At 32.0% G+C, this 13,800-nt stretch overlaps 2 protein-coding genes across 2 annotated transcripts in view; both read left to right on the top strand.

Moving 5' to 3' along the window:
• Positions 1-4,131, top strand: part of LOC117105056 (lymphoid-restricted membrane protein-like) — a 76,983-nt gene extending 72,852 nt beyond the window's left edge. Inside the window, exon 46 of the mRNA XM_033246065.1 lies at positions 1,702-4,131. The gene's annotated coding sequence lies outside the window, so the exon portion shown is untranslated. The remainder of the gene's footprint in view (positions 1-1,701) is intronic.
• A 3,350-nt stretch (positions 4,132-7,481) lies between these two features.
• Positions 7,482-13,800, top strand: part of LOC117104898 (protein O-mannosyl-transferase TMTC1-like) — a 49,903-nt gene continuing 43,584 nt past the window's right edge. The window contains exons 1-2 of the mRNA XM_033245800.1: positions 7,482-7,685; positions 8,134-8,705. Coding sequence (XP_033101691.1) covers positions 8,323-8,705 — 383 coding nt within the window. The 5' untranslated portion in view covers positions 7,482-7,685; positions 8,134-8,322. The remainder of the gene's footprint in view (positions 7,686-8,133; positions 8,706-13,800) is intronic.

The raw sequence follows: 13,800 nt of genomic DNA, 5'->3' as shown, positions 1-13,800 counted from the left end.
TACTGTATTACAGTTATTACAGTATTGCTATACTGTATTACAGTAATTACAGTATTGCTATACTGTATTACAGTAATTACAGTATAGCTATACTGTATTACAGTAATTACAGTATTGCTATACTGTATTACAGTAATTACAGTATTGCTATACTGTATTACAGTTATTACATTATTGCCATACTGTATTACAGTAATTACAGTATTGCCTTACTGTATTACAGTAATTACAGTATTGCTATACTGTATTACAGTAATTACAGTATTGCTATACTGTATTACAGTAATTACAGTATTGCTATACTGTATTACAGTTATTACAGTATTGCTATACTGTATTACAGTAATTACAGTATTGCTATACTGTATTACAGTTATTACAGTATTGCTTTACTGTATTACAGTTATTACAGTATTGCTATACTGTATTACAGTTATTACAGTATTGCTATACTGTATTACAGTTATAACAGTATTGCTTTACTGTATTACAGTTATTACAGTATTGCTATACTGTATTACAGTTAGTACAGTATTGCTATACTGTACTGTATTACAGTTATTACAGTATTGCTATACTGTATTACAGTTATTACAATATTGCTATACTGTATTTTTTACTAATGGTTTAGTCTATTAGTTTATTTATTTACTGTACCACTAGTTTTTGTAGTAAAACATTAGAAAATTAAAAAAAACTGAATTGTTTTGGTCTGTGTCATCTCATTAGATTCTTTAATTGATCAATTCAATACATTAATTTAATCTTTTAAAATTATTTCAGATGTTATCATAAGCAGTATATCCTATAATATATGCTTCATCTAGTGCTAGTTTGTATGGTAAATCAGTGTAGGATATTGCTTGATGTTATTGATAGAAGTGGGGGAATATTTTAATCATCAATCTGCTAGATGAGAGAGATTGATTATTACCCTGGATCCATTCTAATAATGAACGAACATTAGCGAGAGATTGAGAGTAACGATAATGCTAATATTAATATTTATTATACAGTAATATTAATGGTACCTTGATTAATGCTCTGCAAGGAGGAAGGCTAGTAGCCTGGGTACCATATATGTCTACATATTTAAAGAATCTCTACATTTTTTTGGTGTTTGGTTGATGATTTAAAATTATCATCATCATTATTGGCTGGATTTTTTCTCTCTATATGATGATAATGATGAAGAGAATGATAATAAAAGTGATGGTGAAGAAGATGGATGATGATACTGATGTTCAAATGAATAACTAGATCAATGCTTGGTATATTTTGTGATCAAAAAATAGTGTGATACATGACATCTACAATTATTAATATTTTCTGGTACTTAAACTCTTCAATTGGCTGCTGCAAAACACTCACAAGATTTAAATTCTCTATGATTTCTCTTTCAGTTTTCATGTACAACAGAACCCTTTATTAGACTGGCTTCCAATTGATGTTAGCTTGCCTTGGTACCAGCTGAAGAGGGCACTGCGATTAACAGTGACTGTAGTAATGATGTTCTTTGCACTATTGACTCTGATTATGACGGTCATGCCCATTGAATCTTGTGAGGGCAGTCTGGTCGCCATCCAACGCCCTGGTCGGACTATTGGCGAGCTCTTGCACCAGTTTGTCGAACTTAAACACGAAGGGAAGCCACCACAATGAAATGGTTTAAAAAAAAAAAAAAAAAACATCCACCGATATCTGAAGCAGATATATAATATGTGTTGTTTTGAGTATTGTAATGACTCAAGAAAAATTCATTTTAGATACTTTCCTCTTCAACCAAAAATGGACACAAAAACGTTAAATGTCATAAACATAGCAATATATTCATAGACGAATAATATATAAACAATGATATATTTTCTTATTAATAGCAAGATTTGTTTAGTTATTGCATATTCTAATGTATACACAACTATATTGAGATGATTTCTACTTGTTGTAATGGATTGAATTTAAGCAGAAGAAAGTTATATAAAATTGTTGATTGTGGAGTCAAATAGGCTTCTTTGTTTTTTTTTTCTCAACAAATATATAAATCTTTTAGATGCTTAACAAGAATATTGCTCAAATGTTATACTAATACTTTTAAAGCCTTGTTTCATTTCATATGTACTCATTAGTAGCAGTGCACTATGACACAGGTGTGTAATTGCCTGAGCTACTTTATGTGGGTGGGGGCCAGCAGCCTTCCCAGTGGCTTCGTTCTGCCCTATTGCCACCTCTGATGTCTCTCTTGAATTATCTGATAGATAATTAAAGTTATAGCCATTATTGTCATAAATGATTAGTTTATCTGTATGAAAAGGTGCTATTTATTATTGTTATCATCCTTATAATTATTACATCATATGATATTTTTGTACAGAACATTTTTGAGAGTAGAGAATAAAAATTTTGTTTATAATATTTATTTGGCAAAAAGCATATAGGAGAAAAACGTCATGCATTGCCCGCATAGGGAATGGGCGAAAGCCTGAACAATATTTGCTCCCTATCCTTCATATAAAATGAAATACACAAAAACAATCAGAACTAATCAGAAACATAAAATGAAATAAAATGCTTAATTAAATTATTCTTAAAACAGGAAACATTAACAGAGTTTTGAAGTAGAGCAGGTAGTTCTTCCCAGAGCCTGGGAAAGGACACGAAAGCAGAATTAAGAAAAATATTGCTTTTGGCTTTCCAGTTAATAAGCCTACACTCACAACGCTCACTCTTATGAACAAACTCTGTTAATGTTGGGGGACACACATTATGTTCATTTAAATTTTACATTGAAATTCCCAATGTAAAGTGCTGAATATTAATGCTATGCCTAAAGCTAGACTTGGCTGTATATTTTGACATGCCTTAGGTCTTCATTGCATTTTATCTGACACCAATGAAGCATGTTATTTTAGAAATATATATATGTTAAGACAATGTCTTTCAGGTTGTTTTTGGTGATTACCACCTAAACTGTTTTGCTTAACTCCGATTATTATTACTGACACTGAAGAGAAAAACATACTAGGGTGAAGAGTGTAGAAGAGGCCGTAATAGAACGTGCCATATAAATATTAAAAAGGTTTTTCAACCGTAGAAACCTCTCCATACTAAATAGCTATTTAACCTTAATAGAACTGGCTATTTTACCCCAAAATATAACAAGCCATTCACCTATAATAAAACTAGCTATTTTGCCGGGAAAATATAGTAGGGCGCTGATCGATAATGCCATAGAGAAAGAAAATAATACAGTAACTATTTTAACCATAGTACTGTAGAACAGGTCATTTACCTATAATGAAACTATTTTGATCATTAAATAGTAATATAAGCTATTTTAACCATGTTATGTCATTCACCGTATAAAGCCTCCTATTTGTCCTGAACAGGCTGTTATATAGAATAAGCCTGGCTACTTTACCATACTGTAGTAGGTTGTTATATGAACATGTATCCATAATATATTTCCTCCATGGTTATGTACCTAGAAAGAAGCACTGCAATTATTCTAGTAGATACATCAACTAGAAGAATTATTGCATTGATTCTTTTACAATAATCATCTTTATGGAATTCGTTGGCTACCTCAAAGCTGCAAGAACCTAATAAGAATTTGTTGAAGATTCTTTAGTAAACGGCCACACATTGTCCACATTTTCAAACATGCGTAATTTTGTGATGAATCAAGTGGGACCTACTATGAAATATTTGCAACTGCTATCAATATCAGTCAGTATTCAGTAGCTTCATCAATTGGTGAAATATCACTGTCTGATTTTTATATTTACCTCTAAATTATTAAAAAATAGCAATCTGACAAAATTTACATACACTGATGGCATGACTAGTTACAGTATGTCTTAATTTATTGTTTATTACTTTAAAAACAAAAATGACAGCAGAGTGATTCCTATTTGTTTGTAATATACTGCCATGTTTTTCAGCTATTCTATTACTGCAAAATATATAAACAAGAAGAAATAATTATAATATATTGCTACTTACTACATCAAATTTTGACTTCCAGGAAAATAATGCTACATCTTTCTTAGAAAACATTTATACAAGAGAAAATAGTATGTGGCATTTTGATCTGTTGTAAAATATGGGAGCTTTGAGTGACCTTTCACTTACCAATGATAATGACCTTGGTAACATCATAGAAAAATTTCTATGGTAACATGAAACTTTGGAAGACACTAAAGGCTTTGGTAGTTAAAGGTAGCATATTCTAGGGAATAAGTGCAAATATATATAGATGACCATCAGACCTGGTCTTGGTTGAATGATTTCCGACTTGTTAATAGGTATTGAAATTATTTTTATAATTTTGTTATGCACATGAGATTTTTTAATTGATTTATTTTTTAATTAAAGAAAATGTAAAGCATTTATAATGAAATCTGATGATATAATAGTATGCTCAACTCATTCCAGAGGTATTTTATTTCATACTTACGGACAAAAGTATGTACTTACGTTATTAATTTGTTATTCATTGAAAATGTCTATTAAGTCACTGAATATGTTTATAAATATTATGTGTTTAGGTGTTATTTACAACAAGTAACTGTATGGACTTAGATCCATGGTGCTTGTACATGATATATTGTCCATGTGTGGTATCTACACACTCACTGTTAAATTGTTTTCCCTTCACTGTCTAAAAAGTCGCTGATTGTACAGTATGTGCTGTAATGACAGAATGAAATTTAGTTACTGTCTTATTTCAGACATTACAGTAACCAGAATTTTTAAGTACCTTGGAAATTTAATGTTTTTAAACATGATCGTTTTTTACACAATGTTGACATAATGCCTATATCACAGTATTTAAATGTATTTTTGCTTATTTTACTAAAATATTTAGGGTATTTGCATACTTACTAATAATAAAGCAAAAAGAACGTTTATTCTGCTTGTCTTCTGCGTAATATAATTGTTGATATTTATCTATATTCCGTATGTGTGAGTCGAGATGTATTTACTGTAGAATAATTTTTGTATATTGAATGAAATTAAATTTATGAAATAGAATAAATTGTTTACAAAATAGCTATTGGTTATGTGTTTTTTTAGACTTCATGAGACTTAGAATTGTCATAACAATATTTGAATATGAATGTGTGATCAACAGTTGAGGTATCCATTGTGCCACTAAAAACCATGCGCCCACAATTTGTGTACACCATAGCATCGAATCCATTCATAGTTTTTGCCATCGTTTTCCCATGTACTCTGACAACTGACCCCAGCCTCGACCGGGTTGGTTTGCTTTCTTTAACCCATCCTTCAAACTGTCATCAAGAATCATCATCATCGTCATCATTGTCACCATTATCATCGTCATTGTCATTAATCATCGTCATCATCGTCAGACCTCTCATGCAGGAGGTGCATTTCCGAGCCTATTCGTGAGGCGCTATTACATCTCGAATTTAAACTTTCTGTGGAGGTCCACATACCCCCCCCCCCCGTCCAGCTCGTTTAACATATGGTTTTGTTGAGATTTAATTAATTCAAGTTATGAAATACTGTTGAGACAGAGAAGATTCAATATATGCATCTGGTCGCAAATCATTAAAAACTTGTTCAAAAACAGAAGCAACTCAGAAAATTTCCAGAAAACAAAGAGAGATGACCACTCGTACCGTATGTAATCTTTTAAAGTAAACTTGCCGAATATGTCTGCTTCGGCCCAACCTACTTGAATAAGTCCATTCATATAACGTCGGACAATCATTCGATATCAAAAAGGCCTATATAACTTCGTTTTTGTGTTTAACTTTACTTCGCTGCATAAGTGAATATAATTTCCATCTAAAATTGATTCGGCTGCCATTTCATTTTGATGGCACCCGCTAGCAATATTAGGAATGACACTGCCCCTGATGAGTCCAGTTATCAACTCCCAATCTATCTGTTCACTAGATGGGAGTACCGTACGTTTTCAAGTAAATTGCACCAGTTACACTGAACTATAAGCAAGAGGGGTTAATTCCCCGTGGACATAAAAAAAAAATGGGTCTTTGTGCTTCCCCCTCATCGATATAAAATCAAAAGCAGTAATGCCTGACCTGCAGGCAAATGCAATATTGACTTCGTATTTAATACGACAGAGTTGAAATCTTAATGCGATTTAAAGCACTAGGGAAATACATATCGTAATTAGCGCATTTCCTAACATTCTCAGTAGGCCTATAGTCCTATCTCGTTTGCAACGAATTAAAGAAATGTTGATGGTCTTGTGTAGCCTTGCAGTATCCGATATTTTTTAATATTTATGAGGAATATTGGGTAAACGATCTTTTGCGCGCGGCCGTCCGACTCAGCGACTTCGGTGATGTATAGTAGTGTTTTAAAAATTGATTACAGTTCCATTTTAGCGCGACCATCAACGATCTTGTCTTACTATCGCGATCATCCTTGCCTACTTAACACACAGTTAAAACAGAAATCGATGCCAAAAACTAGACAAAACTGCAGTTTAGGAGCGCTTTACATCAAAGCAGATCAAACAATTAACAAATACAATCGCTGAATGGTTAAATATACATGTTCTTTGCCGCTGCCTGCTTTTATGATGGCGACGTACCGACTTGTACGTGTGATGCATGATAGATTCCAAAAAATATTGTGAATGATAAATATCTGCTAATTAAAACGACTGTTAAAGTGGCAGTTTCGTGTGAACACGTAATGCGCTCGATTTATTTCAAGCGGGCGGCGCGAAGTGCACAATGCAAACAGTCGATAATTGGTGAAAGCCTAATGTTACGTAGGCCTACATGGTGTATAAACTGACGTTCTTTATGATAAATGAATGAATGCAATATAGACTTATTATAGTAATGATCACGTTTTGGGCCACTTTAAAATCTTTTGAAATTCATATTTTAACGAATAATAATCAATCAGCATGCTGTATTTGCTGTGACGCAATAAATAACCCTTGAGGGTAGTTTTGTGGTATACTTAAAATTGTTCGTTCCAGTTTTTCAACATCAATGCTGTCGACCCATATGAAACAACAGCAGCTGAAGACATACGTCACCTTAAATATGCACCTAGTGATGTGTAATAAATTTATTATCGCACTTGCACGAACGAACCCGTGTGAAAATCAATCATCAAGGCACTACCGAATGAGTTGGTACACCTTTAAAGAAAATCTAAACACCTGTCTCTTATACACATCTAGATGTGTATAAGAGACAATGATTATACTATGCCTATATTATTATTATTATAAATTATAATTTATTAATAATATTTAATCAATGCATATACGTATATTCACGTTCTGCATTTAATTGTTATCGTTTTACCAGGGAGTAGTTTTTTTTTTTTTTAGTACTCGTGTTTTTTTTATTGTCATATTTATTGCATTGAATATAACTTTCTAAAACTGAGAGTCGAGTAACCATTGGTGGCGCACAACCTGTCAATAAAGAAAAATTATTGTAAACAAACCCACGCTCAGTTTCAAACTACTCACAGCGAGCGGCAGAGCGAACAGTTGCTGTTGTGATACAGCTGGTGCGAGAAGAGAAAGTCGGTGGCCGAAAACGCCAGTAAAATAGGATAAGAAGTTGCATCAAAGTGAGGTCTTTGATGTAGAACAATTAATATACCCTGTGCTTAGCACAGACGACTTCGTGTGGATATTCCTTTCCAGATTTTCAAAGGTAAACTTTATTTGGTCGTGAAACGGCTAGGCCTTACGCTGGAGCCTCAAGCAAGGCCTTTCCTAAATTGTGTTTATCGAGAAAATTCAATTGTTTGTGCTGACCTGCTCCGTTATTTTGGCCGCGGGCGGCCTGGAGCACAAATGAACTTCAGATGGGATAGGCCTACCTATATCTCTGTTGTTGATAATGACTTGTTATGTTTATATGGTGATTTTCTGAAATTCATCAAGAAGTAGGAAGGCAATCAAATTATTTTATTTCAGACAATGTTTTAAGAAAGAGGGTTATGTTTAAGTAGCCTAGACCACTTTTCTTGTTAGCAAACTGACTGAAAATAGAAAATATAGCTAATAAATATAGTACTGTATGTATACCCTATAAAAGAACTATAAAGCATTAAAATATTATTATGCATTTAACCATTCAAAGATAATTTAATTCACAGATCTCTACAAATTCTCCTGCTGGTACCGATGCAATGTGTTATCATGGTCCATCAACAATACAAAGTGCTGAATTATTCCTGTCCAATTGAATAATTTCATTCAAGTTTCCTATTCACATTTGATGGCTTTTTCTTTGGAGCCTTCATATATCATTTTGAAACCAACATTGTCTGTGAAATCTGAGAATTATGGCAGTTCATAAAAGATCAAACATCGTTCAAAATAATAACAACAATAACAACAACAACAACCGGGTTCATCGCCGAGGTCCCAAGATGAAGCAGCAAACAACCTGCTGCGGTTCGACCACCACGATACAGTCCAGTTTCTGCTTGCCTGATTGTCCAATCACTGTCTATCAGTTCTTTGTGTTGCTAGCAGCGTTAGTTTGCTATATGAACAGTTTTAATGGTGGACTAGTCCATGATGATGTCTTCGCAATTAAGAATAATGATGATGTTCGTCCTTCGACACCTTTAAGTAACGTTTTTCACAACGATTTTTGGGGTAAATCGATGCAAGACAACAGGAGCCATAAATCTTACAGACCACTTTGTATTCTCACTTTCAGGTATTGTAATTTATTGTATATTTTTTTTATTAACATTGTGTAATAAATAATAATAAAAGATAACATATTAAAATGGGATTTTTTTTTTATTATAGAAATTCATAGTTTAATCAAAAATTAAATACATAACAATTGATATTATGTGTCAATTATAATATAATTGTTATAAATTGCAAATGTTTTTAATGATTAATATAAAATTGCAATACCATTATTAATATGATGATTATCACAGTTAATAATAATTAACTTTATATAAAGTGATGCTTTTAACAAATCTCGCAACCTTAAAATTTATGGGGTTTTTTTTATTAATGGATTTATTCCGTGCACGATACAGATTTATTCAGCCTCTTGACACCTCTCAGACCACAGACATTATTTGCACTGGCTGTGTTTGTATAATGCTGGGCACGACCATGCTGTTGAACTTATTGATAACCTCTGTAAATACCAATACATTTAAATTCTAAATCTGCTTGATTAGTTATTCAAGTCAGGTAAATACTGCTCTGCTCGTGTTTGTTTGGACACGTGGTACGTGTATTAACGCTGGGCACAGTAAATATCGACGCTTGGTTCTGTACAGAACATAGTTTAGTTTACAAGTCTACCATAGTTTATGACACATAGTATTGTATATACTGTATACTATAAATGTTCCTTATCAACAAATGCCTGATAGATGCAGTCATCTGCGCTGATAGCGATACTATGTCGAAATTGTGGTTGACATTAATGTGGTTGTAATAAAATGTTGTTAATTGAGCCTATTTCGTGGAAATATTTAAAATTCACAGGAATGTGATGATATTTAAAAGTTCAATTATTCATTCAAAATGCTTGATAAAAATTGTTAAATGTGCTTACAGTACTGTAATCATTTTGGTGTTAACTTCAATGAAACCTATTGGTAATGTAGTGTACATTTTTTAATACTTTCAACTCTGTACATACAAACATTTTAATTTACAAAATATAGCTGCATTGGTAAGCATTAAATAGGTTTCTAGAACTAGCAGTAATTTTTCAATTATAAAAAAAAGAAATACATATTCAAAATGACTACAAATAGAAAATGATGAGGGAGGGACTTGTACTAATAGCAGTGCCTGCCTGCAGTATGAAATGTTTTACCTTCCCTTTTTAAAATTTTAATATTACTGCTACCACCAGCTATTACTACCACCACCATTATTGCCACTACTACTGTGGTTGCTGCTAATACTATAGTAATTTCATTGTTGTTTTGTTGTTTCTTGTCTGTTTCACTGATGATAGGACATTTTCTGCTTTCTTTCAGGTTGTTGCTACTACTTTACTAGTAATATTTTTGTATTGTTCTTATTGCTTTTTCTGGTCTCTGTTTCATACTATTTCATTGGACAGTATTGAGGCTGTTTCATTTGAACAACTTTTAATTACTGTAATCATACCATCTGCCTTTCTTCATTGCTAAGTGAAATGTTTCCATTAGATTGCAGTGGACAGTTTCTTTACACTCATCTAGTACAGTAGTCATTATTTTGATATACTACTCCTTTTTGTCAACTTTGATTTTTCAATGTTATTCATTACTTTTCTACTTAAGTGGCATTTTCAGACATGAGCCTGCGATACCTTACAGTGCGTTGATTATTTTTAATATCCTATGTCTGCGATCTGTAATTGGCTGTGAATAAATATACAGTATAAATAATATATTTTATATTTTATTTTTATTTTACTTTAAATACGATTTACAGCATTAAATCCGAATATTATTATATTAATAACCGATGCTTACCGTATCTCTTTACAATTAATTATGGATCAAATAGTCGGGGGTAATTAACTAGTATGGGAATTGTAGCAATATATTCTAGATTACTATTATAATACAAATTAGATCTCAGATTACTTATTCTATATTGCTTATGAATAATAAAATTACATTCACATTATTATTACAAAAGGGCCTAAAGTTTAGAAGTCCGAACTGTCAGCAAACAGAGTAACTTATGAGGATGTCATATGTTTGTTTTAAACTTTACTCAAATTATATAACTGCAAATACCATAAAACCTTGAATTGAAGCCCAGTGGGTTTAATCTCGAGATGAAGCCCATCTCAAATTGAAGCCCCCTCTTTATTTTGCCAAATTAACCTTGAAAAGATAGCACAGGCTTCTTTTCAAGATAGTACAGTATTATACAGTACACTGAACATGAATTTCAAAAAACAAAATAAATTAAAAACAAGCTTGGTTTATACAGTAGTTTAGATGATTAATGTCAGTTCCCACCATGTGGGCCGTATTTATTGTTTTATAGTACAAATTCACAAAATTTACAGCACTCATTTTGCAAAAAAGCCCGCTCTTTACGTCGCAAAATTAGCCTCGAAAAGAAGCCTATCTAAAGTTCGCAAAAAAAAGAAGGCCAGGGTTTCAATTAAAGGTTTTACGGTATGCTCACTAAATGTGTTGCTACTGTAGTTAAATCACATGTGTGACTGTCCCTTTAAAGTAGCATACTTTACCTCCTCTTATCTGCCTTATATCAACCAACTTAACTTTCTCATCCATAAAAGCATTGATCCTTCATAAGGATTTAAATTCTTTTTCTTGTACTTAATTCTATTGTAAACAAAGCAAATCACTATTTAAATAAATCTAGAACTTAGTTTAAACATTCCACAGGATTTAGTGAAAGCTATAAAAACATCACCAAATTAAATACACAAGTAGGCTACTGTATATTGCTGAATAATAAATATTTGAATTTAGTTTCCAAGAATGAATTACTTAATTCCATATTATAATAAATATTTTTAGTTCTAGTAGATTATAAATTTATATTGATGATATTTCTCTCTCAAGTAATGTATCTTAAAAGTAGTTAAACATTCTCTATAATGTCATATTGTAGGAAAAAGAGAATTATAAATATTTATTTAAGGATTTCAGCATGCCTTTTTTATTGTACCTTCCACAATTTAAAAAAAAAAAGAAACGTCTTTAATAAGTTTTTTTTTCTGTTAGTCGGTTCCATAACTCCCTTATCCAGGCATTTGAAAAATTTCCAATGATTTTTAGTTGTAACACCATAATGCCTTTCATCTTGACTTCTGATCGATAACATCATTAAGTGTGGATGCTGAACTGCTTTTACTACAGTATTTGGTTTATTTTATATTTGTCAAAGTCAGTTGACATCTTCATTTCAATATTTAGAATGAAACTGAGGTTGAATTTAGTTAAAAATGTAGTGTGAGTAAAAAATGTAGTATTTGATTTGATTACTAATAAGAATTTTAGGTTTTGGAAGCATTAGTATGATTAAAAATTAAAGGTAAAAGAAAGAAGTATAATGTTGAAATAGGACATACTGTATAATTTACACAAATCAGTGGTGATGTTGGTAGTCTATGAGTGGATAGTTACCGGGATAAACCAAGTACCGGTATAGTAATTGGGGTGTTCTCTTTTGGGGGAGAACAATTAGTCAGTTCATCCGGGTACAGTCAGTATTCACGCCGTAGACTGGTAGTAATGCCATTTCGTTTTGCTCTAGGTTCAATATTAGGATATTTTCATAATAAAGAAGAATAAAAAATTATCAGTCCATCTGCTATGTAATACTGTATCCACTAATGTCATTAAATTAATTATTTCAGCAAACAGAATGTAATAAACAGAGGTAATAATTATTAGACATTAAAAATATCTACATTTTCTAAAAGGAAAATCCAAATGAGATGATAAATACAATGAAAACCAGAGTTGTATGTCTAACATATTATTTCTTTTACAGACACATTTCATTATTATTACAAGCATTCATTAAAAAAAATTAATATTTGTTAAAAGGATGTGTGTGGTTAACATTCATTTATTCATTAAATTTGTGATTGTTTGCAAAGCAAGATTGTTTGCAATTCATTGCCTATTAAGGTTTTATTAGTTAGTACTGTAATCTTCATCTTGTCCTTTTCCAATTCTTTATTATATTGTGCATCAATATTGGCAATCAAATCAGTTTTGCCCATCTCTCTATTTTTTCCAATTGACTACCAATAAGCAATTCTGCGATCCTTACTATCCAGTACACTTCTTGTCATTCCTCTATTAATTTCCCATTATTTTTATTCTATAAATCTTCATTCCATTTTCCCCATTATGACCATTCCCATTCCAATATTTCTATCTTGTTCTCATCCCACTATTTCCATTCCACTGATTATATTACCATTCCACTAATTGCATTTTTTCCCATTCCACTATATTCCCGCTCCACTATATTCCCATTACACTATATTTCATTATACCCCATTGCAGTGGCGGAATCAATGGAGGGGGGGGGGCAGCCGTTCCCCCTTAATTTTTTTTTTTGAGAAAAAAACAATTACATTCAAATTTTAAGTCTGAGAGTGCCATTATCGGCCATCTAGAGGTAACGTCATTGTAAATATTTCTTACCCCAGTCTCAACCATGGTGGGGCTGAGGTGGTATAGACCCTCTATCTGTCAAAGTTCCTCCCTGGGCCCCCTCTATTTCAAATTCCTGGATATGCCACTGCATTGCATTATTCCCATCTCCCATTTCACACCCCATCCATCCCACTATTCCCAATCTGCTTCTCTATGCTCAAATGGTTTTTACTAAGAATGATTCATTAATAATAATTGCTTAATTGTGTGGTTTATTTGAATGAAGTCTGGTGCATGCAGAGATCCTTAATTAACAGAAATCACAACCATGGGAAAATACCTTCTTTTCAAAGCAATAGATTCTCATACACATTCTCTTTCTATTGAGTAATGACTTTGCCCTACTTTAGCTGAGTGATATATTTTTACTGCATTTAACGTTTTTTATTGTCATTTTTTAAATTAAAAGAAAAATTACTATTTTTGGATTTGCTTTCTCTATCCCTTTTGAATATTTCTGTAGATAATTTTGGTTAGAATTTAATAATATGCTTGTGAATGTTCTCATTCATCTAGATAGGTTGGTTATTGTATATTATTTTAGACAAATAAATTGTAGAAACGATTTATATGTCTAATTACAATATCAGGCTTTAATGATATTTAAGGTGGTTTTTTTCGTAA

This window comes from Anneissia japonica, unplaced genomic scaffold (assembly GCF_011630105.1).
Source record: "Anneissia japonica isolate Jap-2015-1 unplaced genomic scaffold, ASM1163010v1 scaffold287834_len5846547_cov211, whole genome shotgun sequence".
Taxonomy (NCBI): Eukaryota; Metazoa; Echinodermata; class Crinoidea; order Comatulida; family Comatulidae; genus Anneissia; species Anneissia japonica.
This window is presented reverse-complemented; position numbering and strand designations above follow the sequence as displayed.